This window comes from Oncorhynchus mykiss, chromosome 9 (assembly GCF_013265735.2).
Source record: "Oncorhynchus mykiss isolate Arlee chromosome 9, USDA_OmykA_1.1, whole genome shotgun sequence".
In the NCBI taxonomy this organism is placed as follows: Eukaryota; Metazoa; Chordata; class Actinopteri; order Salmoniformes; family Salmonidae; genus Oncorhynchus; species Oncorhynchus mykiss.
The window spans coordinates 69,321,239-69,345,233 of record NC_048573.1 but is presented as its reverse complement, the minus strand read 5'-3'; the positions used below and the strand labels follow the sequence as shown (position 1 = coordinate 69,345,233).

The following is a 23,995-nucleotide window of genomic DNA, read 5'->3' as shown; positions in this document are numbered from 1 at the left end:
TCCTCGCTTTCAGGGGAAATGCTATGTGCTATGACTTGTATTGTTTTAGGCTACAAAATACTCAACAAGTTTTAACCTTTGACGTGTTTAGAAAAAAATAATAGTTCATTTTTATACAGCCATAATTACCACAGCAGCACTATAACTTGGTTAATGGTATATTTTAATTTGCAGAAAAGTTATCTTTCTTAAATTACTTTTACATTTAATCTTGCCTTGAATGATATCCTCATCCAATTCTCTTTCACTTTGCCTAAAGTGTCAACTAAAATAGAACACATCTGATTGAAAGATAACCTGCTGTAAAATGTATACTGAAACTTGCATGAATGAACTTCAAATGAAACTGATCAAAATCATTTATACGTACATTTAACAGGCTGTACGTAATGTAAAGGTTGCGCGTAAATGTTATCTTCTGGTCTAAGACCTAAAACTGATCTAATCGTGCATGGTGGCCTTGTCTGTGTCTAGAAACCTGGACACAAAAACAGCTCTTCAGAGATACAGAGAATGCTGTGGACAGTGAGGAGGAAGACAACAGAGTATCACTTACTGAACAGATGAGAGAAGTGTAGAGAACCAACAAACCACTGATCCAGGAGTTAGAGGCCAGGAAGAATCATGTGATCTCCTCTGGTGTGTATGCATCAAAAGGTTTTAGAACCCTAAACTGTGGGTGGATGAGCCCTCAATCCCAAATTGACCCTTAGGTGTTAGGGGGTAAGTACTATGTACTCTGAGATCCAAAATGATTGGATAGGTGTGTTTAAAAGTGGACAGACACTCATATTGTATGTTATCCCTATCAATACTGTATTTGTACTCTGCAGGTACAGTGAGTTCCTTGTGTAGAACTCTGTCCATAAAGGAAGGAGAGCTGATCACTGCTAAAGGCCAGCAGGACGAGTTGAGACAGCGGCTGAAGAACCAGTTGGACTAGCTACAGGTCATGTCCAGGAAGGTAGTGAAGGATAGGTTGGCCCAGCTACAGGTCATGTCCAGGAAGGTAGTGAAGGATAGGTTGGCCCAGCTACAGGTCATGTCCAGGAAGGTAGTGAAGGATAGGTTGGCCCAGCTACAGGTCATGTCCAGGAAGGTAGTGAAGGATAGGTTGTTCCACCTACAGGCCATGTCCAGGAAGGTAGTGAAGGACTGTTTGGCCCAGCTACAGGTCATGTCCAGGAAGGTAGTGAAGGATAGGTTGGCCCAGCTACAGGTCATGTCCAGGAAGGTAGTGAAGGACTGTTTGGCCCAGGTACAGGTCATGTCCAGGAAGGTAGTGAAGGACTGTTTGGCCCAGCTACAGGCCATGTCCAGGAAGGTAGTGAAGGATAGGTTGTTCCAGCTACAGGCCATGTCCAGGAAGGTAGTGAAGGATAGGTTGTTCCAGCTACAGGCCATGTCCAGGAAGGTAGTGAAGGATAGGTTGTTCCAGCTACAGGCCATGTCCAGGAAGGTAGTGAAGGGTAGGTTGTTCCAGCTACAGGTCATGTCCAGGAAGGTAGTGAAGGATAGGTTGTTCCAGCTACAGGTCATGTCCAGGAAGGTAGTGAAGGATAGGTTGTTCCAGCTACAGGCCATGTCCAAGAAGGTAGTGAAGGATAGGTTGTTCCAGCTACAGGTCATGTCCAGGAAGGTAGTGAAGGACTGTTTGGCCCAGCTACAGGCCATGTCCAGGAAGGTAGTGAAGGATAGGTTGTTCCAGCTACAGGCCATGTCCAGGAAGGTAGTGAAGGATAGGTTGTTCCAGCTACAGGCCATGTCCAGGAAGGTAGTGAAGGATAGGTTGTTCCAGCTACAGGCCATGTCCAGGAAGGTAGTGAAGGGTAGGTTGTTCCAGCTACAGGTCATGTCCAGGAAGGTAGTGAAGGATAGGCTGTTCCAGCTACAGGTCATGTCCAGGAAGGTAGTGAAGGATAGGTTGTTCCAGCTACAGGCCATGTCCAGGAAGGTAGTGAAGGATAGGTTGTTCCAGCTACAGGCCATGTCCAGGAAGGTAGTATTTATATTTGTCTTTATTAAGGACGAGGTGGAGCTGTGTTTATTCTTCTTATACCACAGTTGTCAAAGAAAACAATATTAAAGCACACATTTACTGGTATAAAAAAAATTGTTTTTCATTTCATTTTTATAAGAGAATTCATACTTTCTCATCTTTAGGTTGCTAGAGACTCAGTCGTTCGTTCGATTAGTTCGATATTTATGGACGTGACACAGTTGTTCATTCTATATGTTCCATTACCATGCTCTCTGGCATTGGTGGAGAAAGCACTCAATTGTCATCCTTGAGTAAAAGCAAAAGATACCTTAATAGAAAATGACTCATGTGTAAGTGAAAGTCACCCAGTAAAAAAAGTAAAAGTCTAAAAGTATTTGGTTTTAAATATTCTGAAGTATCAAAAGTAAAAGTAAGAGTATAAACCATTTCAAATTCTCGAACCAGATGGCACAATTTTCTTATTTTATTTTTATTGATGGAGAGCCAGGGGCATACTCCAACACTCAGACATCATTTACAAACAATGCATTTGTATTTAGTGAGTCCGCCAGATCAGAGGCAGGGGTGCCAGGGGAAATATATGGAGTAAAAAATACATTATTTTCTTTACGAATGTAGTGAAGTTGGAAAAAATATAAAGTGAAGTACAGATACCCCAAAAAACTACTTAAGTAAAAATACTTTAAAGTACTACTTAAGTACTTTGCACCACTGCTAGCTGGCAATGTTCTTGTCCCCATTTTTTTGTTGTCCCTTGCTTGCTAGCTAAACAACTAGCTATGGCTAACACAGTCACAACCTCTGAAGCCAGTATAACAGCAAAGAGCTGCATTTGTATTTGGATACATCCAGAACAATGAGCTGATGATGCACAATTTTGCCTGGCATAGTGCCTTCTCATCAGGACACTCAACACTGTTCATTACGAGAAGACTGCATTGCATATCAAACAGTAGGCTAGAAGCTAGCTAACTGGTTTGTTACTAGCAAACCTACCAATATGACAACTGGATTTAAAAATACCAGTTGCTGAAAACAGCTGGTCAAATTAGAAACGTGTGGGAGGTTGTTCTGTTATTCTAGCTGCAGAGGTGGTGACTGTGTTAGCCGTAGCTAGTTGGCGAGCTAACAAGCAAGGTATAAGAACGTTGTCACTGAGCATGGCAACAGAAAATATATAATGAACAACTGTGTTGCTTCCATAAATATTGAATTAATCGATCAAGCGACAGCGCCTCTAGCAACCTAAAGATGAGAAAGTATGAATTATCTTATAAAAATATCAACAACACATTTTTTCTACCAGAAAATGTGTGTTTTAATATTGTTTTCTTTGGCAACTGTGGTATAAGAGGAATACATGCCTCTGTTTTGTACATTATCTTGGAAAATTGAACTCTGCGTAGGCATTTATCCCTTACTACATGTCTTCCAGCAAGAGAGGCTGAGATTGAAGATCATGCAGGCTGTGTTCTCTTCTCCTGGAGCCAAACACCCCCAGACTGAAGTCAGTGATCAGTCTCTTCTCCCCACTATGCAGGTACCTTTAGGGAGTTTAGGTCTGGGTACAGTTTGTGACAAATCACTGTGTAACAAGCTGTGTATATGTCCAGGTAAAAAAAATGTACCCTGTAGATACCAGATTCCTAAAAGGTTAAAACTCTTGAATCAACTGAATACCAGATAGGCTACCCATTGTTGAAACACCTATTTACCAAATACCCACGTTTTATAACTCCCTGACTAATAGTTGCCTTTCCTAGAATGTAGATTAAAAAGAAAATTCATACATATACAGTAACATAATAGTATTCTGATTAGTACATATACAGTAACATAATAGTATTTGGATTAGTACATATACAGTAACATAATAGTATTCTGATTAGTCAGTCCTGATTGAAATGTATACATAATTAGTCATCATTGATAAAAATTCCCTTAACACCATTGAAAGTTTTACTAAAAAACGCAGTAAAAGGGGAGAAAATCCCTCCTCTTACTCTCAGTGATGTACAGGGAGCTAAAGCTGAGACTGGAGGAGTGAAAGCAGCAGCTCCAACACCACAGAAGAATATCTAATGAGAGAAAGTAGCAGCTCCAACACCACAGAAGAAGATCTAATGAGAGAACGCAGCAGCTCAAACACCACAGAAGAAGATCTAATGAGAGAACGCAGCAGCTCCAACACCACAGAAGAAGATTTAATGAGAGAAAGCAGCAGCTCCAACACCACAGAAGAAGATCTAATCAGAGAAAGTAGCAGCTCCAACACCACAGAAGAAGATCTAATGAGAGAACGCAGCAGCTCCAACACCACAGAAGAAGATTTAATGAGAGAAAGCAGCAGCTCCAACACCACAGAAGAAGATCTAATGAGAGAACGCAGCAGCTCAAACACCACAGAAGAAAATCTAGAAGAGCTAGTGACACAGCTGAAACTGGGACAATGTTTTTATATTATTATTTATCTATTCAGGGAAAACCCATTGAGACCAGAGTCTCATTTCCAAGGTTACCCTGATCACAACAATACAACAACCACTACAATGTAAAAGAAAGCAGCAATCAATACAAAAGAAGATGCCCTGCATGTGCTCATGGACACTTCTGATTGTCCTCACACAAAGGGAGATGGATCTCTCTCTGACCTTTGACTGGATTTCTTGTAATTGGCAGTGTCAGATCAATCTTTCAAAAGAAAGTAATTGTAGTATGTTCACCTGGTTAACTCTGATCACTCCACTGGGTGGAGATGTCAAATTAACATTCTGTTTTGATTGATATTTCATTGAGTTGCCAACCAACATCATTTCAATGTGAATTGGGTTAATTAAAGCTGCAATATGTGACTTTTTGGACGATCCCGACCAAATTCACATAGTACTATGAGTTATAGATCTGTCATTCTAATTGAAAGCAAGTCTAAGAAGCAGTAGATGTGTCCTATTTGCACTATTTCTATGCTTCCCGTTCTATAATGTTGTTTTTGCATCTTTAACTTTCTGTTTTGTACACTAGTTTCAAACAGCTGAAAATACAATATTTTTGACGAATGAAAATATATTTCAAAGCAGTTTAGATGGTACAATGATTCTCTACATTATACATGGCTTTTTGTGTCACATAAACTGAAATTAGGCAAACTATTATAATTTAAGCAACCAGGAAATTGCAAAGTGATTTCTGCATATTGCACGTTTAAAAGTTGTATAAAGAGATGGTCTACGATCATGACCTGCAAATCCAATTTGTTTTCCATGTATACTGAACAAAAATATAAACGCAACATGTAAAGTGTTGGTCGCATATTTCATGAGCTGAAATAAAAGATCCCAGAAATGTTCCATATGCATAAAAGCTTATTTATCTCAAATGTTGTCCACAAATTTGTTTACATCCCTGTTAGTGAGCATTTCTCCTTTGCCAAGATAATCCATCCACCTGACAGGTGTGGCATATGAAGAAGCTGATAAACAGCATGATCATTACATGGGTGCATCTTGTGCTGGGGACAATAAAAGTCTACTCTAAAATGTGCAGTTTAGACAACACAATGACAGATGTTTTGAGGGAGTATACAATTGGCATGCTGACTACAGGAATGTCCGCCAGAACGGTTGCCAGATCATTTAATTTTGATTTCTCTACCATAAGCCGCCTCCAACACCGTTTTAAAGAATTTGTACGCCTCACAACCACAGACCACGTGTAACCACGCCAGCCCAGGACCTCCACATCCGACAGAGGAGTATTTCTGTCTGTAATAAAGCCCTTTTATGGGGTATAACTCATTCTGATTCTGCCTGGCTCCCTTTAACATTCTGTTAAAGTTCCCCAGGCCCACCCATGGCTGTGCCCCTGCCCAGTCATGTGAAATCCATAGATTAGGGCCAAATGAATGTATTTAAATTGACTGATTTCCTTATATGAACTGTAACTCAGCAAAACCAAATTGAAATTGTTGCGTATATATTCTTGTTAAGTATATTTCCAAGCTCCATCTCTTGTGATCTTTACTAGTCACACATGCATAGACTAGAGAGAGTGAGAGGATTCTTTATTTTCACTTTCAGGGACTTGCCGACAACATAATTTATGGTCTAATAAAAACAAAACAATCACAAATAATTGTATTATTCCAGTCTGCCAGGCAGCTCTAGAAACATGATTTGAGTCTGATCTATGAGCTGAATATCTGAGAACAGTTCCTGTTTGGTGCAGCAGTCTACAAATCCATCATCAGCAAGTTGGTAAACTAGCATCACAAGTTTGGTCACCTTATAGATATACTATATACACCAAAGTATCTGGACACCGCTTCAAATTAGTGGATTTGTCTCAGTTACTTTCAACACGTCACCTCCATAGGATGCTACCTTTCCAACAAGTCAGTTTGTCAAATTTCTGCCCTGCTAGAGCTATCCCGGTCAACTGTAAGTGCTTTTATTGTGAAGTGGAAACGTCTAGGAGCAACAACAGCTCAACCGCGAAGTGGTAGATCACAAGCTCACAGAACGGGACCACCGAATGCTGAAGCACGTAAACAACGTCTTTCCTCGGTGGCAACACTCATTACCGAGTTCCAAACTGCCTGTGGAAGCAACTTCAGCACAAGAACTGTTAGTTGGGAGCTTCATGAAATGGGTTTCCAAGGCCAAGCAGTCGCACAAGCCTAAGATCAGCATGTGCAATGCAGAGCATCACCATTGGACTTTTAAGAAGTGGAGTGATGAAGTGGAGTGATGAATCACGCTTCACCCTCTGGCTGTCCGACGGACGAATCTGGGTTGGGCGGATGCCAGGAGAACGCTACCTGCCCCAATGCATAGTGTCAACTGTAAAGTTAAGTGGAGGAGGAAAAATGGTCTGGGGCTGTTTTTCATGGTTCGGGCTAGGCCGAAACCTTAACGCTACAGCATACAATGACATGCTAGACGATTCTGTGCTTCCAACTTTGTGGCAAGTTTGGGGAAGGCCCTTTCCTGTTTCAGCAAGACAATGCCCCCATGCACAAAGCGAGGTCCTTACAGAAATGGTTTGTCGAGATCGTGTGGTATAACTTGACTGGCCTGCAAAGAGCCCATCGAACACCTTTGGGATTAATTGGAACGCAGACTGCGAGCCAGGCCCAATCGCCCAACATCAGTGCCCGAACTCACTAATGCTCTTTTGGCTGAATGGAAGAAAGTCCCTGCAGCAATGTTCCAACATCTAGTGGAAATCCTTCCCAGAAGAGTGGAGGCTGTTATAGCAAAGGGGGAACCAACTCCAAATGAATGCCCATGATTTTTTTATGTTTTGAATGAGGTGTTCCACGAGCCGGTGTCCACATACTTTTGGTCATGTAGTGTATGATTCATGTCACCAAATAATTTATTAAAATACATTGTTTTGCAATGAAGGTCTACAGTAGCCTCAACAGCTCTCTGTAGGGGAGCACCATGGTGTAGCCGGAGGACAGCTGGTTTCCGTCCTCCTCTGGGTACATTGACTTCAATACAAAACCTAGGAGACTAATGGTTCTCACCCCCTTCCTTAGACTTACACAGTAATTATGACAACCTCCAGAGCACGTCCTCAAACCTATCAGAGCTCTTAAAGCATGAACTGACATGTTGTCCACCCAATCAAAGGATCAGGGAATTAATCTAGTATTGAAAGCATGAGCTACAGCTAGCTAGCACTAAAATGTAGTGAGTAGTAAAACAAAAGGTCATGTGGTTCGGTAAGAAGAATGGTCACTCCCCCCTATCTGGGATACGTATGGCAACCCTCAAACTCCACATTCAACAGCCAGTCACATTCTGTTAAAGTTCCCCAAAACACACACATCACTGGGTCGTTCCTCTTTTCAGTTCGCTGCATCTAGCGACTGGAACGAGCTGCAAGAAACACTCAAGCTGGACAGTTTTATCTCCATCTCTACATTCAAAGACTCAATCATGGACACTGACACTTGAGGCTGCTTCGCGTGATGTATTGTTGTCTTGACCTTTTTTCACTTAGTGCTGTCGTCTGTGCCCAACAATGTTTGTACCATGTTTGTGCACTGTGCTAACAAACCTCCAAACGAGCTTCAATGCCACACAACACTCCATCCGAGGCCTCCAACTGCTTTTAAATGCTAGTAAAACTAAGTGCATGCTCTTCAACCGATTGCTGCCCGAACCCTCCCGCCCGACTAGCATCACAACTCTGGACGGTTCTGACTTAGAATATGTGGACAACTACAAATACCTAGGTGTCTGGTTAGACTGTAAACTCTCCTTCCAGACTCACATTAAGAATCTCCAATCCAAAACTAAATCTAGAATCGGCTTCCTATTTCGCAACAAAGCCTTCACTCATGCTGCCAAATATAACCTTGTAAAACTGACTATCCTACCGATCCTTGACTTCGGTGATGTCATTTACAAAATAGCCTCCAACACTCTACTCAGCAAACTGGATGTATTCTATCACAGTGCCATCCGTTGTCACCAAAGCCCCATATACTACCCACCACTGCAATCTGTATGCTCTCGTTGGCTGGCCCTCACTACATATTCGTCCCCAAACCCACTGGCTCCAGTTCATCTATAAGTCTAGGCTAGGTAAAGCCCCGCCTTACCTCAGCTCACTGGTCACCATAGCAACACTCACCCGTAGCAGCGCTCCAGCAGGTATATTTCACTGGTAATCCCCAAAGAAAACACTTACTTTGGCCGCTTTTCCTTCCAGTTCTCTGCTGCCAATGACTGGAACAATTGCAAAAATCACTGAAGCAGGAGTCTTATCTCCCTCTTTAAGCATCAGCTGTCAGAGCAGCTTACCGATCACTGTACTTGTACACAACCAATCTGTAAATAGCACACCCACCTACCTCATCCCCATATTGTTATTTATCCTCTTGCTCTTTTGCACCCCAGTATCTCTACCTGCACATCTATCACTCCAGTGTTAATGCTAAATTGTAATTATTTCACCTCTGTGGCCTATTTATTGCCTTACCTCCCTACTCTTCTACATTTGCACACACTGTACATATAATTTTCTGTTGTGTTATTGACTATACGTTTGTTTGTGTAACTCTGTGTTGTTTTTGTCACACTGCGTTGCTTTGTCTTGGCCAGGTCGCAGTTGTAAATGAGAACTGACCTACCTGGTTAAAATAAAAAGATGAAATAATTTTTTGAAATAAAAAATTTTTAAATAAAAAACTGCTTGCTAAACACTGTATTGCATGATTGTAGTGGGTTTACTAACGCGTTAGTTATAGTAGCTATGTTGACTATGACGTTAGCTAATATGATGACAACGATGTAGGCTGTGTGTAGTGGTTATAGTAGGAATGTTTGGCTTGGAAAACGTTTTTTCGCCTGTTCACAGACCGCTGTTGAAGTCAACAAGCGAAGGGAAAAGGTGAGAGGAGAGCGCATAGATGTGAAAAGGATTTATACACCAAGCAACGTGATCATGCTCTTTGTATGGGGCTGCTATGAAAGTCAACTGTGCTTGCGGGTGATCAGGGGTGAATTAATTCTGCCGATTCTGTTGAAAAACGTTTCTTAGAAGCAAACGAAACGGGGATAAACATTCTTGAATTTACCCAATAGAAACTCTTGTTTGCGGTTGTTTGGACTATTGTTTACACCCTAGATCAGCTAGATGCAGGCAAGAGTGTTTAAGGCCGTATTGAATGTGTCAATGTCTTTCACCTTGATTTCTTGACATGTGCACGCACCTACGTTGTAAACTTTCAATCGTAGGCTAGGTTGTAGCAATCTCATGATGGGTATAGGGATCATTAGAGTATTATATAGTAGCCTAAACCTAGCCTGTTACATTGAGCTGGGTGAATGGAATATGAATGAGTCATCCAATTTGCTGTAATAGAAATAAGGCCATGCTAAAAAAAATAAAAAAAATAAAGAATTGTCCTCCCTAATCTTAAATGGCACTGACCGCCACTGCCTTCTATCCTTCCTTGAGGTATAAATGACAGGTGAAACCCATGTGGAGCCAATTCACCTGTCCAATCAGTGAGTCTTCAAGGAAGGATGAACTTTTAAAAGGAATGTCAACACAATCGTTCTCGTTTGGAATCTCTAAAGAAATTAAGAATTGTTTTGGAATCTGAAAATATCAGGAGGTTCATTATACAGATGAACTAAACAGACCTACTCACACCCTTGCAGTTCTCACATTGTGCTTTATTCAATAGCATTTTAACAATGTAGCTAACATCATTGGGACACTTGAACATAAGAAAGTTAGCTGGCTTAATTGTATTGCAGATCCTCTATTTCTTAATCCCAAGAGGGGACATTGGATCAGTCACCAGAAATACACTTACAGCAACAATAGGCTGAGCACTGATGGCTGGTGAAACAAGCATAACCCATGACTTACAGAGAAGCAAATGGATTCAATAGAAGAGACTGTAAACCCATGGAATCAAAAACATCAATACAATGAATAATGACATTGAATAATGTGCAAAGTATAATACAATACCTACAAAATACACATAATAGGCAAAGAAACTGTTCAATACAAATAACTATACAATCATGGTGTAAAATATGTTGCTGGCTGACCCTGTAAAACAACACATTTCACTGCACGTATCCCGGTGTATGTGACAATATAACATATTTTTGGATGATTGTAAGAACAGAACTGTATACAAAATATTTTCATGAAATAGCTGTCCCATTGGAATGCATCATGTGTTATTTTTCAAAAATATATATTTTATCAATCTTGTGTGTTCTGGCATTTATTTGTATTTAACTTAATTGGAGTCACTTAGCAGACACACGTTTCATAAGTGAATTACAGTAGGGAGCACATACATTTTTCATACTGTTCCCCTGTGGGAATTGAACCCACAACCTTGCCGTTGCAAGCGCCATGCTCTACCAACTGAGCCACACAGGAAATGTACTAGTACTCCCTGTATATACAGTACCAGTCAAAAGTTGACACACCTACTCATTCAAGGGTTTTTCTTTATTTTTACTATTTTATACATTGTAGAATAATAGTGAAGACATCAACACTATGAAATAACACATATGGAATCATGTAGTAACCAAAGTAGCATTAAAATGCTGAGCATTTATTGTCTGCTTTTCCTTCACTCTGCGGTCCAACTCATCCCAAACCATCTCAATTGGGTTGAGGTCGGGTGATTGTGGAGGCCAGGTAATCTGATGCAGCACTCCATCACTCTCCTTCTTAGTCAAATAGCCCTTACACAGCCTGGAGGTGTGTTGGGTCATTGTCCTGTTGAAAAACAAATGATAGTCCCACTAAGTGCAAACCAGATGGGATGGCGTATCGCCGCAGAATTCTGTGGTAGCCATGCTGGTTAAGTGTGCCTTCAATTCTAAATAAATCACAGACAGTGTCATCAGCAAAGCACCCCCACGCTTCACGGTGGGAACCACACATGCAGAGATTATCCGTTCACCTAAAAATCTAATTTGGACTAATCATACCAAAGGACAGATTTCCACCGGTCTAATGTCCATAGCTCGTGTTTCTTGGTCCAAGCAAGTCTCTTCTTCTTATTGGTGTCCTTTAGTAGTGGTTTCTTTGCAGCAATTCGACCATGAAGTCCTGATTCACGCAGTCTCCTCTGAACAGTTGATGTTGAGATGTGTCTGTTACTTGAACTCTGTGAAGCATTTATTTGGGCTTCAATTTCTGAGGCTGGTAACTCTAATGAACGTATCCTCTGCAGCAGAGGTAACTCTGGGTCTTCCTTTCCTGTGGCGGTCCTCAGGAGAGACTGTTTCATCATAGCGCTTGATGGTTTTTGCGACTGACCTTGAAGAAACTTTTCCAGATTGACTGACCTTCATGTCTTAATGTCCTTTTTCTTTGCTTATTTGAGCTGTTCTTGCCATAATATGGACTTTGTGTTTTTCCAAATAGGGCTTTCTTCTGTATACCACCCCAACCACAACACAACTGATTGGTTCAAACACATTAAGAAGGAAAGGAATTCCAAAAATGAACTTTTAACAAGGCACACCTGTTAATCGAAAAGCATTCCAGGTGACTATTGCATCAAATCAATGTAAATTGTCCGGTGGCGATTTTATGAATTGTTCAGCAATCTTATGGCTTGGGGCTGGTTGAGAGAATGCCAAGAGTGTGCAAAGCTGTCATCAACGCAAAGGATGGCTACTTTGAAGAATATCAAATATATTTTGATTTGTTTAACACTTTTTTGCTTTACTACATGATTGCATATGTGTTATTTCATAATGTTAATGTCTTCACTATTATTGTACAATGTAGAACATAGTAAAAATAAAGAAAAACCCTGGAATGAGAAGGTGTCAAATTTTGACTGGTACTGTAGCTCCGTTCTTGTATGATCTAGTACTGGTACTTCCTGTATGTAGCTCCATTCTTGTGTGATCTAGTACTGGTACTTCCTGTATGTAGCTCCATTCTTGTGTGTTTTATTTGAATCCTCGTGTTACTATTTGTATTTATTTTTTACCTGCATCGTCTGGAAGGGCTCGTTAGTTACACCTGTTGTATTCGCCGCATGTGACAAAATAATATTTGATTTAGTGTTATTTGATATTTCTCACTTAAACAATAAAATGTACAATTCCCCCAAAATAATCTCACGAGTTACAGGATCTTTGGTGTTTTTTTCTTCTTCTTTTCATAATAGCTGCCGTCGTCACGGCTGCTGTCACAGCGAGTACCCCCACCACCACAGCAAATATTAATGTAGCTATAGGTGAGATTTGTGGTCCACACTCAGAGTTGGACCAATGAGTTCCAGATTTAATTTGCTGAAGCTTCAAGGCATCACATCTATAATAGGAGAAATAGACCACTGGTAAATTGACAATGCGGTCATCCAACATTCAGTTTTACATTTCTATGTTAATATTGTAGTATTTAGATGATATTTTGAGGGAAATAACCATTGTACATGAGCCACACTTACTGTGTGTGTGGCTGGCAGGATGTAAATGATCCATTTGAATAGGTGTCACCAGTACAGTCAGAACACACAGTATCTGTAGATGTTGTTCCTGCACCAACACAGGGTGAAACTCATTAAGGATCCTGACTTGAGATGTGCTTAACTCACGATTGCATAAATCATGCACTGATGTCAAAGGAAGATTTACATGAAGACCAACCTGCGTGGCTGATGTATTGACCAGGCAGACAGCTGCTGTGTCTCTGGGCTGCTCTACAACCATCCTTAGTTGGGTCTAGACAGTAGAACCCCTCCAGTGTCCCACAGACAGTGTCTGATGAAGGTCTACATGGCTGCTTTACCTTGAAACCCAAACCTAGAGAGAAAACATGGCATGTATTATCTGATGCAGATTACAACTGACATATCCTCATAGCATAACAACACAGACTAACATATCAGTGTTTGTGTCTGGGTTTCAGTGAAGACACACAGGACCACTCTTACCTGGATCACAGTTGGTACACACTTTGCATTTTATGAGACCATTGGGCTCATCAAGGAAAGTAGCATCAACACAGGGCACACAGCTGGTACTGGTGAATTCAGTGCAATGCTTATATACACGATTTCCTGGGGAAGAGAAAATCACAATCATGTTTTTCAGTTAGTGTTGATGATGTATTAACGTCTGGTGATTCATATGATGTAAAGAGAGGATCCTTACCTGGTGAACACATGGGACAACATTCATCCCCTATTCTGTACTCAGCTCTACCACATGCAATACAGGATCCGATGCTTTCAAGCACCAATATAATAGGTATCTGGAAGTTGAGAACAGAATTCTAACCCAAATATTCAAATATTCACATTATTATGATTATATGGGACGATTTCAAATAAGCATTTGTGAGTGTGGTGGTGCACCCTGGTGTGCTTTTAGTCATTCTTTAAAGGTGTGACACCAAGCCCTAGCTAACCTAGGTCAGCGTTTCCCAAACTCGGTCCTGGGGACCCAAAAGGGTGCACGTTTTGGTTGTCGCCCTAGCACTACATAGCTGACTCAAATAACCAAAGCTGAGTTCATCATCTGAATCAGCTGTGTAGTGCTAGGGCACAAAGCAAAACTTACACCCCTTGGGTTCCCCAGGACTGAATTTGGGAAACACGGACCTAGGTTAGTGGACAAAAATTCAGTCAATAAATGTGAAAATGTACTTCTCTCCACCACAGTTTATTTTACGAGGTTTCAGTAAAATGGACAGAACTAGTAGGATAATAATAACTGATTTATATTTAATGGAGGAAATATTTACATTTTTGAATTGTTTTTTTAAACACGCCAAGCCACAACATGTGCAAATCAGAAACATTTTACTTACAGTCCACAAGCTTTCAAACTGTGCCATGGTTCCTCAATCCTCTCCAACTCACTGGAAGACCCACACACTGGATTTGTGAAGTGCTTACTCACAGGCTATCCTCAACAGCGCAATACACATGTACTGTACAACAAAACACAGCCAAGTACTAGAAAAATATTTTTAAAAGAAGTCTTAAAAGTACTAGGAATATATACAATAGGAATATGTTGGAATCTGCAATAAAGTAAATAGTAGCAGCAGCAGTATTGACCGTGTGTGTCAGTGTTCATTTTTTAAATATATATATACACACACATACATACCGTTCTCATTCTCGGGGTGGTTCACAACCTGCTACACTTGTGAGAAACAAGTTGTGGTAAATGTCATAATCATAATTTAGGAGTTTTGTCAGTGTTTTCGTTGTCTTTTGTTTGGAGTGCTCCATGTTAGCAATGAGCATGTGTGGTTTCTGTGTCCTGATAACGTTGAGGGAGCACGTGCACCTGAGCAACCTCCTGAGTTGATACAATGTTGCACTTCACTAGAGATAGAAAAGGGAGGCACACCAGCAGAGTAGAGATTAATGCGATTGAAAGAACCAGAATTTATCAGGATATTTTCTAGCGTTTTTGTTTGTTGGCCTTAGGCCTATGTATTTTACAGTTAACGATGGATGTTATATGCTGCATTGGACTATAGGCTCTCTCTGAGTTCCATGCACTAGTGTCTTTAGCCGCCAATGGATCATGGTGTATCAATGTCCAGTTCTAAATTGGTTTAAGACCTATTTAACCAGTCTAGAGTTGTTTGTCACCTGTGGTGAACTTAACTAAACATAACAAAATATATATCACATGTGGCATTCCACAAGATTTTATTTTGGGTCCGGTACTGTTCAGTTTACAGTTGAAGTCGGAAGTTTACATAAACTAGTTTTAATGACTCCAACCTAAGTGTTTCAACCACTCCACAAATGTCTTGTTAACAAACTATCGTTTTGGCAAGTTGGTTAGGACATCTACTTTTGTAACGTTCTGAGTGTAGTGGGTGAGAAGTCAGGCGCAGGAAGCAGAGAGTTCGGGGTAGTGCTACTTTAATGCACAAAACGGCGAACATAAGCCAACCCCACGAAAACACAGGGCGTAGAGTCGTGACAACTTTGTGCATGACACAAGTCATTTTTCCAACAATTGTTTACAGACAGATTATTTCACTTATATTTCACGGTGTCACAATTCCAGTGGGTCAGAAGTTTACAAACACTAAGTTGACTGTGCCTTTAAACAGCTTGGACATTTCAGAAAATGATGTCATGGCTTTAGAAGCTTCTGATTGGCTAATTCACTGGCAACAAAGATAAAACACCAGGTAAAACACCTAGGTGTCATTTTAGATTCAGAACTTATTTACGAATCATTAGGAATGTGACCAAAATAGCCTTTTACCACCTTAGTGTAGCTAGTTAGTGGTGGTGCGCGCTAGTGGCGTTTCAATCGGTGACGTCACTTGCTCTGAGACCTTGAAGTAGTGGTTCCCCTTGCTCCGCAAGGGCCGCGGCTTTTGTGGAGCGATGGGTAACGATGTTTCGAGGGTCACTGTGGACGTGTGCAGAGCGTCCCTGGTTCGCGTCCCTGGTTCGCGCCCAGGTCGGGGCGAGGGGACGAACGTAAAGTCTATACTGGAACATTGCCAAGGTGCAGCTGTTTCGATTGAGTTCAGCAGTGCACTTTCAAAGCAGAAGGCAAATTGAGTCACCAAGAGGTAGTACAGACATTGTAAACAAAAGGGAGAGAACAGTGCACTTTCAAAGCAGAAGGCAAATTGAGTCACCAAGAGGTAGTACAGACATTGTAAACAAAAGGGAGAGAACAGTGCACTTTCAAAGCAGAAGGCAAATTGAGTCACCAAGAGGTAGTACAGACATTGTAAACAAAAGGGAGAGAACAGTGCACTTTCAAAGCAGAATCAAGTTGAGTCACCAAGAGGTAGTACAGACATTGTAAACAAAAGGGAGAGAACAGTGCACTTTCAAAGCAGAAGGCAAATTGAGTCACCAAGAGGTAGTACAGACATTGTAAACAAAAGGGAGAGAACAGTGCACTTTCAAAGCAGAAGGCAAATTGAGTCACCAAGAGGTAGTACAGACATTGTAAACAAAAGGGAGAGAACAGTGCACTTTCAAAGCAGAAGCAAGTTGAGTCACCAAGAGGTAGTACAGACATTGTAAACAAAAGGGAGAGAACAGTGCACTTTCAAAGCAGAAGGCAAATTGAGTCACCAAGAGGTAGTACAGACATTGTAAACAAAAGGGAGAGAACAGTGCACTTTCAAAGCAGAAGGCAAGTTGAGTCACCAAGAGGTAGTACAGACATTGTAAACAAAAGGGAGAGAACAGCCTTGTAGTAAAATTACAAATACAGTCATTCATCAAGATTAAAATGACATAACATGTTAAATCCAGTAGCAGGAGGCTATTTTTATACACATAAATAATCCTTATCTTACCCTGCCTTGGTTAGCATTTGGACCTCATACTTTCACTTTCAACATGACAAAATCATTGATTTGCCGCCTGATTTTGTCATTTTGAAAGTGAAAGGAGGTCCAAATGCTAACCAAGACAGGGTAAGATAACTCCTGTCAATTTGAAAGCCTATGTTCTATCAATGGGTAAAATAAAACATTTCCTCCCAAGTAACTTGTTAGTAGTCTGCCTGTGAAAATCAGGAAATCGTGTAAGAACGTTTCAGAGCTATATCATTATTGGCTGAAGATATGGGATTACACACTGTCACATTTCATAACGCTTTCAAAACAATGACCTACACTCCAGACCGCCAAATTCAGCCAATAGATGTCCTTCCTTGTCTGGAACACATCCATCCGTTTATATCGTCATGACAAAGTATAGCTTTCGCTTAGATGTGATCAATCCAAACAGTGTACTAAATTAATCAATAACCTCCGTTTCTTCTTCAAGTACCATGTAGCAATGCGCTGAGTCTGTAGGATAACCGAACACGCTTCAAGCTAAAATGTGATTTAAACACCAAAAGGTGTAATATATTATCTCCTGGAACACATCCGAGTCCTGTGAATACATCTTCATATTCACTCAAAATGTCAGTGCCTGTATTTTATTAGCCCCACTCACTTTCACTTTCAGAGTTTTCAAGTATCACCCGGACAAGACTTTACATTCAGCTCCTGTATCCAGTTTAAAAGTACGTGTGTGGTTGTTCATTTTCAGTGTTTCTGAGTAATCTGCCGCGCACTTGGTCATTTGTGATTTCACACACAATTCTATCCCGTATCAGTGACTCGGTAAATTGTTGAAACTCAAAGTCATTTTTTAGATCAGTCGCATAAGCATCAATTGACTTTGTTTGTCCTTGCACTCTCGTAAAAAAGATATCGGACTTAACGTTATCTGATGCATTTTTTTCTTGGCTCATATTACGTCCGGAAAATGTATTTTAATACATCCAAGTCATCTACATCATCGTCAAAATCAATAGTATTGAATACCTTGATTCCATCATCTCCGGCTACGTGAAGGAACGTGGCACATTTCCCTTTTTCGGATTTCTCGTTAATGCCACCGGCGATGATATATGGTAAAGGTTGAATTTCTGGATCCACACTAGATTTCCCTCTAGGTTCAGAGTAGTTGGTGGTCTCATTTGTTCCATGTTTCGGAATGTTGAGCTTTCCTTGTATAACTTTTAAACTTCTGACACCATGTAATATATTAGCACACTGATGCAGGGATGCGGGTGGCAGAACAACGTTTATCAGATGTCATGGGTCAAGGTCAAGTGCAGACGATCACATGTAGTAATTAGTAATAGCGCCACCCACACGCACTCCAGGTAAGTACATGAACATACATGACAAAAGGTTATCAAAAGGGATAATGTTTATTCTGAGTGGATATTAGCCCCATTGTGAATCCATATTAAATGTATGTTTTCTTAAAATAACATTTAACCTGCAATTTAATTTGATGAATTCGTTTCTGTAATCCCCACTGTTTTCATGTAATTGTAACTCTACTTTTATTGCATAAAAAACCCCAAATACAAACAATAATGCTGCAGTGAAGCAGTGAGGCATAAGGACTGTTCTTAGCATGATGCAGAGCATGTTCATTCATTCTGATTGTGTCCCTCAAAAGCCGTTGTTTAGATTTACATAAAATAACATAAAAATATAGGACAAAACACACATCACAACAAGAAAGACACTACATTAAATCAAATATATTTATATAGCCCTTCTTACATCAGCTGATATCTCAAAGTGCTGTACAGAAGCCCAGCCTAAAACCCCAAACAGCAAGCAATGCAGGTGGCTAGGAAAAACTCCATAGAAAGGCCAAAACCTAGGAAAAATACTAGAGAGGAACCAGGCTATGAGGGGTGGCCAGTCCTCTTCTGGCTGTGCCGGGAGGAGATTACAAAATAGATTATATACATAGAGACATAAGACAACATAGCATGGCAGCAACACAACATGGCAGCAACACATGAAAACACAACATGGCAGCAACACATGAAAACACAACATGGCAGCAACACATGAAAACACAACATGGCAGCAACACATGAAAACACAACATGGCAGCAGCACATGAAAACACAACATGGCAGCAACACATGAAAACACAACATGGTAGCTGCACAAAACACGGTACAAACACTACTGGGCACAGACAACAGCACAAAGGGCAAGAAGGTAGAGACAACAATACATCACGCTAAGCAGCCACAACTCAACCTTTCTTGTGGGAACCCCACTTTGAATCCAGTTTATTAACTGTGACTTACATTTTTAATTTCACATTCAAATCACTCTTAGTTAATAGTTTGTTTTACTGTCCAAAACTACAAGGAATCCAGTCAACGGTCAGAGAGGGAAGGTCCATCTGCCTTCAATTGAGGACAGTCAGAAGTGTCCATGTGCCAGAGCAACAGCAGAGCATCCCAACGTCATCCCTAAATCTGCCCCCTCCCTCCAGTTTAAGTCCTTATCATGTTGCCTGCTTTTTGAATGGATGATACTTAAAATGTAACCCTTGCAATTGCCATTAATAAAAGCATATGCCCATAGGTAATACCACGTCAAAACAAAACATTGAAATAAAAATTTGTTTAGTGTTCGAGAGGTAAAACAAACAGCCTGTGAAAGAAAAAAAAAACGTAATGAATAAAGTGAAAGGTATTGAATGTTTCTTGAGTCTAACTGAAGCCTGCAGGTGAACGGCTCCACAAAAGGAAATGGCAGGTTGAGCCTGCTTGGACCCAGGAGCAGCTAGAGGGTCATCAGAACAAGTCTAACTTCACCAGTACCACCATGGCTGAGGACACAGGGGGGAAGGTACCATGGTACATGACCCTACTACATGAGAAGGTTCATCATGTTATACAGATTGGTGTGGCCCAGTCTGAAAACCTCCCTGTAGACACTTTAAATGGCCCCTAGTAGATCTAGAAGGATCTGATGGTTGTTAGCACTATGGTTGGCTCAGTGGGGTGTGAACCATATTGGACGTTGGTAGTGACTGTAGTTGTAGTATTGTAACCCCTCTTTTTTTTTTACAGGAGTTTGTTTACATGTTCTATTTATATCTGTAAATTAACCAATGATATCAAGGCACACCCAGCCATGTTTACAGACACCTACCTACCTGTGTGTGTCCTTTGACACAATATAAACTGGTGACGCACAGTGTTTTTCATTATACCCTGACGAAGACAGCTTGTCTGTCGAAACGTTGGTTATTAGGTTATTAAAATATTGCATCTGAGCTCCTAGAGCGTGGCTCTCATTTTTAATTTCAAGTGTTCTACTCCGTTAGCCGGCACCTCGCCTAAACAGGTGTTCTACTCCGTTAGCCGGCACCTCGCCTAAACAGGTGTTCTACTCCGTTAGCCGGCACCTCGCCTAAACAGGTGTTCTACTCCGTTAGCCGGCACCTCGCCTAAACAGGTGTTCTACTCCGTTAGCCGGCACCTCGCCTAAACAGGTGTTCTACTCCGTTAGCCGGCACCTCGCCTAAACAGGTGTTCTACTCCGTTAGCCGGCACCTCGCCTAAACAGGTGTTCTACTCCGTTAGCCGGCACCTCGCCTAAACAGGTGTTCTACTCCGTTAGCCGGCACCTCGCCTAAACAGGTGTTCTACTCCATTTGCTAGCACCTCGCCTAAACAGGTGTTCTACTCCGTTAGCCGGCACCTCGCCTAAACAGGTGTTCTACTCCATTAGCCGGCACCTCACTTAAACAGGTGTGCATTTCTTTCGCCTCCAGATGAGGAAATCACTCACTTGTCAAAGTTTGAAGAGGAGTGTTTGAAGAAAAACCAAGAGATCTCTGTGCTTCAGGAGGAGCTGACAGAACTGACCATTTGTCATAATGAGGATGTGGCCAGAGGTCAGGTAGGAAGTAGGAACTTCTCTGTACTGTATTTTTCAGAGTTCTGTGAGAGTATTGTAGTTTATGTACTGAATAACAAGTTGTGACCTTTGTTCATTTAATAAGGTTTAATGGGTGTACAGACATATACTGATTACCACTAACTATAACAGTGCCATCTGTCCATCTGCCTTTAAACCATAAAGGTTGACTAACATTTACAACAAGATTGATCTTGTTTAGGGACAATACAATTATCCTACCTAGATTAACCTATAACACCACAATACAATTATCCTACCTAGACTACAGTAGCCTACAACACCACAATACAATTATCATACCTAGATTATAGTAGGCTACAGTATAACGCCACAATACAAGTATCCTACCTAGACTATAGTAGTTTATAACACCACAATATAAGTATCCTGCCCTAGACTATAGTAGTTTATAACACCACAATAGAAGTATCCTGCCCTAGACTATAGTAACCTATAACACCACAATACAATGAGTAATTGCATTACTGTTTTAAAGTGAGTACAAAATTCTACTCTAGGCTGCAGTGAAAATGTCATCCCTTAAGATGGCACCGGAGAAGAAGACTGATGTTTTATGTGTCCCCAACCTATTGTGTTTTTTTGTTAGCTTCTTTGCGTTGTTTGTAACTTATTTTAAAACTTATTTCATACATAATGTCGCAGCTATAGTCTCTTATGACCGAAAATAACTTCTAGACATCAGGACTGCGATTACTCACCACGGACCGTCAGAATCCTTTTTTTTCCTTTAACAAGTCTGATGAGCCCAAGGTGAATGATATACTGCTCTCCCGGGAACAGGCCCAGATCCTCGTGATTTGCTTGAAGAGAAGGTGGAGAAAAAGAGCCCAAAGGGCGGGCTGCTTTCTGAGAATTTGTAGGCGATCGAATAAACCCCCACTTCCTTCCATTCTGCTAGCAAACGTGCAATCTTTGGGAAATAAAATCGATGATCTACGCGGAAGATTAAACTACCAACGGGACATTGAAAACTGTATCTTATGCTTCACGGAGTCATGGCTGAACGACGACACTATCAACATACTGGTTATACGCTGTACCGGCAGGATAGAACAGCAGCGTCTGGTAAGACAAGGGGCGGTGGACTATGTCTTTTTGTAAATAACAGCTGGTGCACGATATCTAAGGAAGTCTCGAGCTATTGCTCGCCTGAGGTAGAGTATCTCATGATAAGCTGAAGACCACACAATCTACCTAGAGAGTTTTCATCTGTACTTTTCGTAGATGTATACATACCACCACAGACTGATGCTGGCACTAAGACCGCATTGAATGAGCTGTATTCCGCCATAAGCAAAAAAGAAAACGCTCACCCAGAGGCGGCGCTCCTAGTAGCCGGGGACTTTAATGTAGGGAAACTTAAATCAATTTTTACCAATGTTAGATTCTGGGTTAAAGATGATACATCAGAGACATGATACATTATAAGTAATACTATAGTATCTGAGGAGTAATATATTCATTTATTCACGATTCATTCAGGATTATCCGTAATCATGGAAGAATCCACATTATAAGGGAAAAGAAACACTTTAGGAAGTAAATGTAAACAAAGAGATGTACTCAAACCACTTATATTAAACATGTTCATTTAACTTAAAAACATCTCTATATTTAGTATTTTGATCGGCGACAAGGTCAATTTTAGCTATCGCCATAGTAACAACTGACGCCAGTGCGTCACTGGCAGGAATCAAGCAAATTGTCTGTGGTAATTGACTTTTCACGCGGAGAGTGAATGGAAGGGAGTGAGGTTAGGTGCAGACAATGAAGATGGCAACAACAATTCAAACATGAACTGTATGGCGTTCTAAATCCTAGTGTTTCCGTTCCCCTTTAATATAAAAGTGTTTAGAAACATTTCATTGTTAAAAAAAAGTGACATCAAAATGACACAATACATTATTTACCCTCAATTTCTACTGGGCACAAAATAATCTGAAACACAACCAAAACAAACAAGCATGTTGTAGTCATTGTGTGCTATGAATATGGGACCAAATACTTTACTGTATACTTTTTTATACACATATAGCACCAGTCAAGTTTGGACACACCTACCTATTCTCTACATTGTAGAATAATAGTGAAGACATCAAAACTTTGAAATAACACATATGGAATCATGTAGTAACCAAAAAGTACAAAATGTATTTTATATTTGAGATTCTTCAAAGTAGCCACCCTTTGCTTGATGACAGCTTTCCACACTCTTGGCATTCACAGTATTGCAACAGTCCACTCCAGATAGGTATACTTAATAGTCAAAATGCAGGAGCAAATGCATTGCAGTTCATAAGTACTCGATTCATGTCTTACAGCCTTCTGGGTATCCGCATGCATTCATGGCACTTCATCTGAGTTTAGTGGATGCTGACTGTCAATCAGTTACAACATTACCAGGCACATTCTCTGCTGTTTCCACTCTGGAAAACAACAAGCAAACAAGTCAATCATTTAGTTAGTAATAGTATAAAGTAGGGCCGGGACGATAGCAGTATTGCAGTATTTTTCCAATGGGAAAAAATTACCACACGGTACTTTAAAAACCTTCTGTATGTAAAATAATGTCTGCTAAAGCTTGGAATATAAATACATGTTGTTACGAATCCCTTTTGGCCCGACAGTCTAGGGGGGGGATGGTAATGAGACCCGTAACATAACTCATGTAAATTATAATAGTGACAAAATAAAAATGTGAACGTAATAACCAGGACAACCGAAATAATACCGTCAAACTCAGGGTTTATTTATAAACACACGGTAATGGGGGGAAGCAGGAAAAGGGGCTGAGCTGGACCCAAGGAAAGAAACAATAAGTATTCAAAACACCCCTAAGCTAGACTAGCCTATTTCAACAACAGCTAACTAACTAACCAAAAATACAGTGGGTGGTCCGCCCAGTTCTAACTAGTGTATTTAACAAAGTTCACCTACGGGTAGTGTATGCCCATGGGCGACTTGTCTTGGTTTCCCCCTTTTCCCACCAGCAACAAACACCATAACCAAAACAATACTCACAGGAGATGACAAAGTGATTTGGACGTGCTCAAACAAAAGAGAGGTTAATTAATACACAGAGAGCGAGCGAAGAACAGAGATCTACAAACATGGCATTACAAAGAGATTGAGCTACTGAAATCTATGAAGAACAGAGATCTACAAACATGGCATTACAAAGAGATTGAGCTCCAGAGC

General features: G+C 40.7%; 2 protein-coding genes and 1 non-coding gene across 11 annotated transcripts in view; all 3 read right to left on the bottom strand.

Annotated features, from left to right (window-relative positions):
• LOC110532774 (tumor necrosis factor receptor superfamily member 14) overlaps positions 1–18,107 on the bottom strand; it is a 40,815-nt gene extending 22,708 nt beyond the window's left edge. Inside the window, exons 1-7 of one of the 9 annotated variants that reach the window (XM_036988848.1) lie at positions 16,823–18,107; positions 14,638–14,668; positions 14,333–14,383; positions 13,675–13,774; positions 13,455–13,580; positions 13,168–13,323; positions 12,969–13,056 (exon numbers count right to left, since the gene is read on the bottom strand). In XM_036988848.1, the coding sequence (XP_036844743.1) occupies positions 12,969–13,056; positions 13,168–13,323; positions 13,455–13,580; positions 13,675–13,774; positions 14,333–14,359 (497 nt within the window). In that variant the 5' untranslated portion in view covers positions 14,360–14,383; positions 14,638–14,668; positions 16,823–18,107. Of the gene's footprint in view, positions 1–12,968; positions 13,057–13,167; positions 13,324–13,454; positions 13,581–13,674; positions 13,775–14,332; positions 15,549–16,822 lie in introns of those variants that run through there. The other 8 variants (XM_036988851.1, XM_036988846.1, XM_036988850.1 and 5 more) reach the window with 8 other exon arrangements.
• The window catches only part of tnr5 (Tumor necrosis factor receptor superfamily member 5), a gene marked incomplete at its 5' end in the record, with an annotated part of 1,066,050 nt that overhangs the window by 1,033,141 nt on the left and 8,914 nt on the right, over positions 1–23,995 (bottom strand).
• On the bottom strand, positions 10,856–10,927 carry trnaa-ugc. Its single transcript has one exon. It is a non-coding gene; the product is annotated as a tRNA-Ala (tRNA).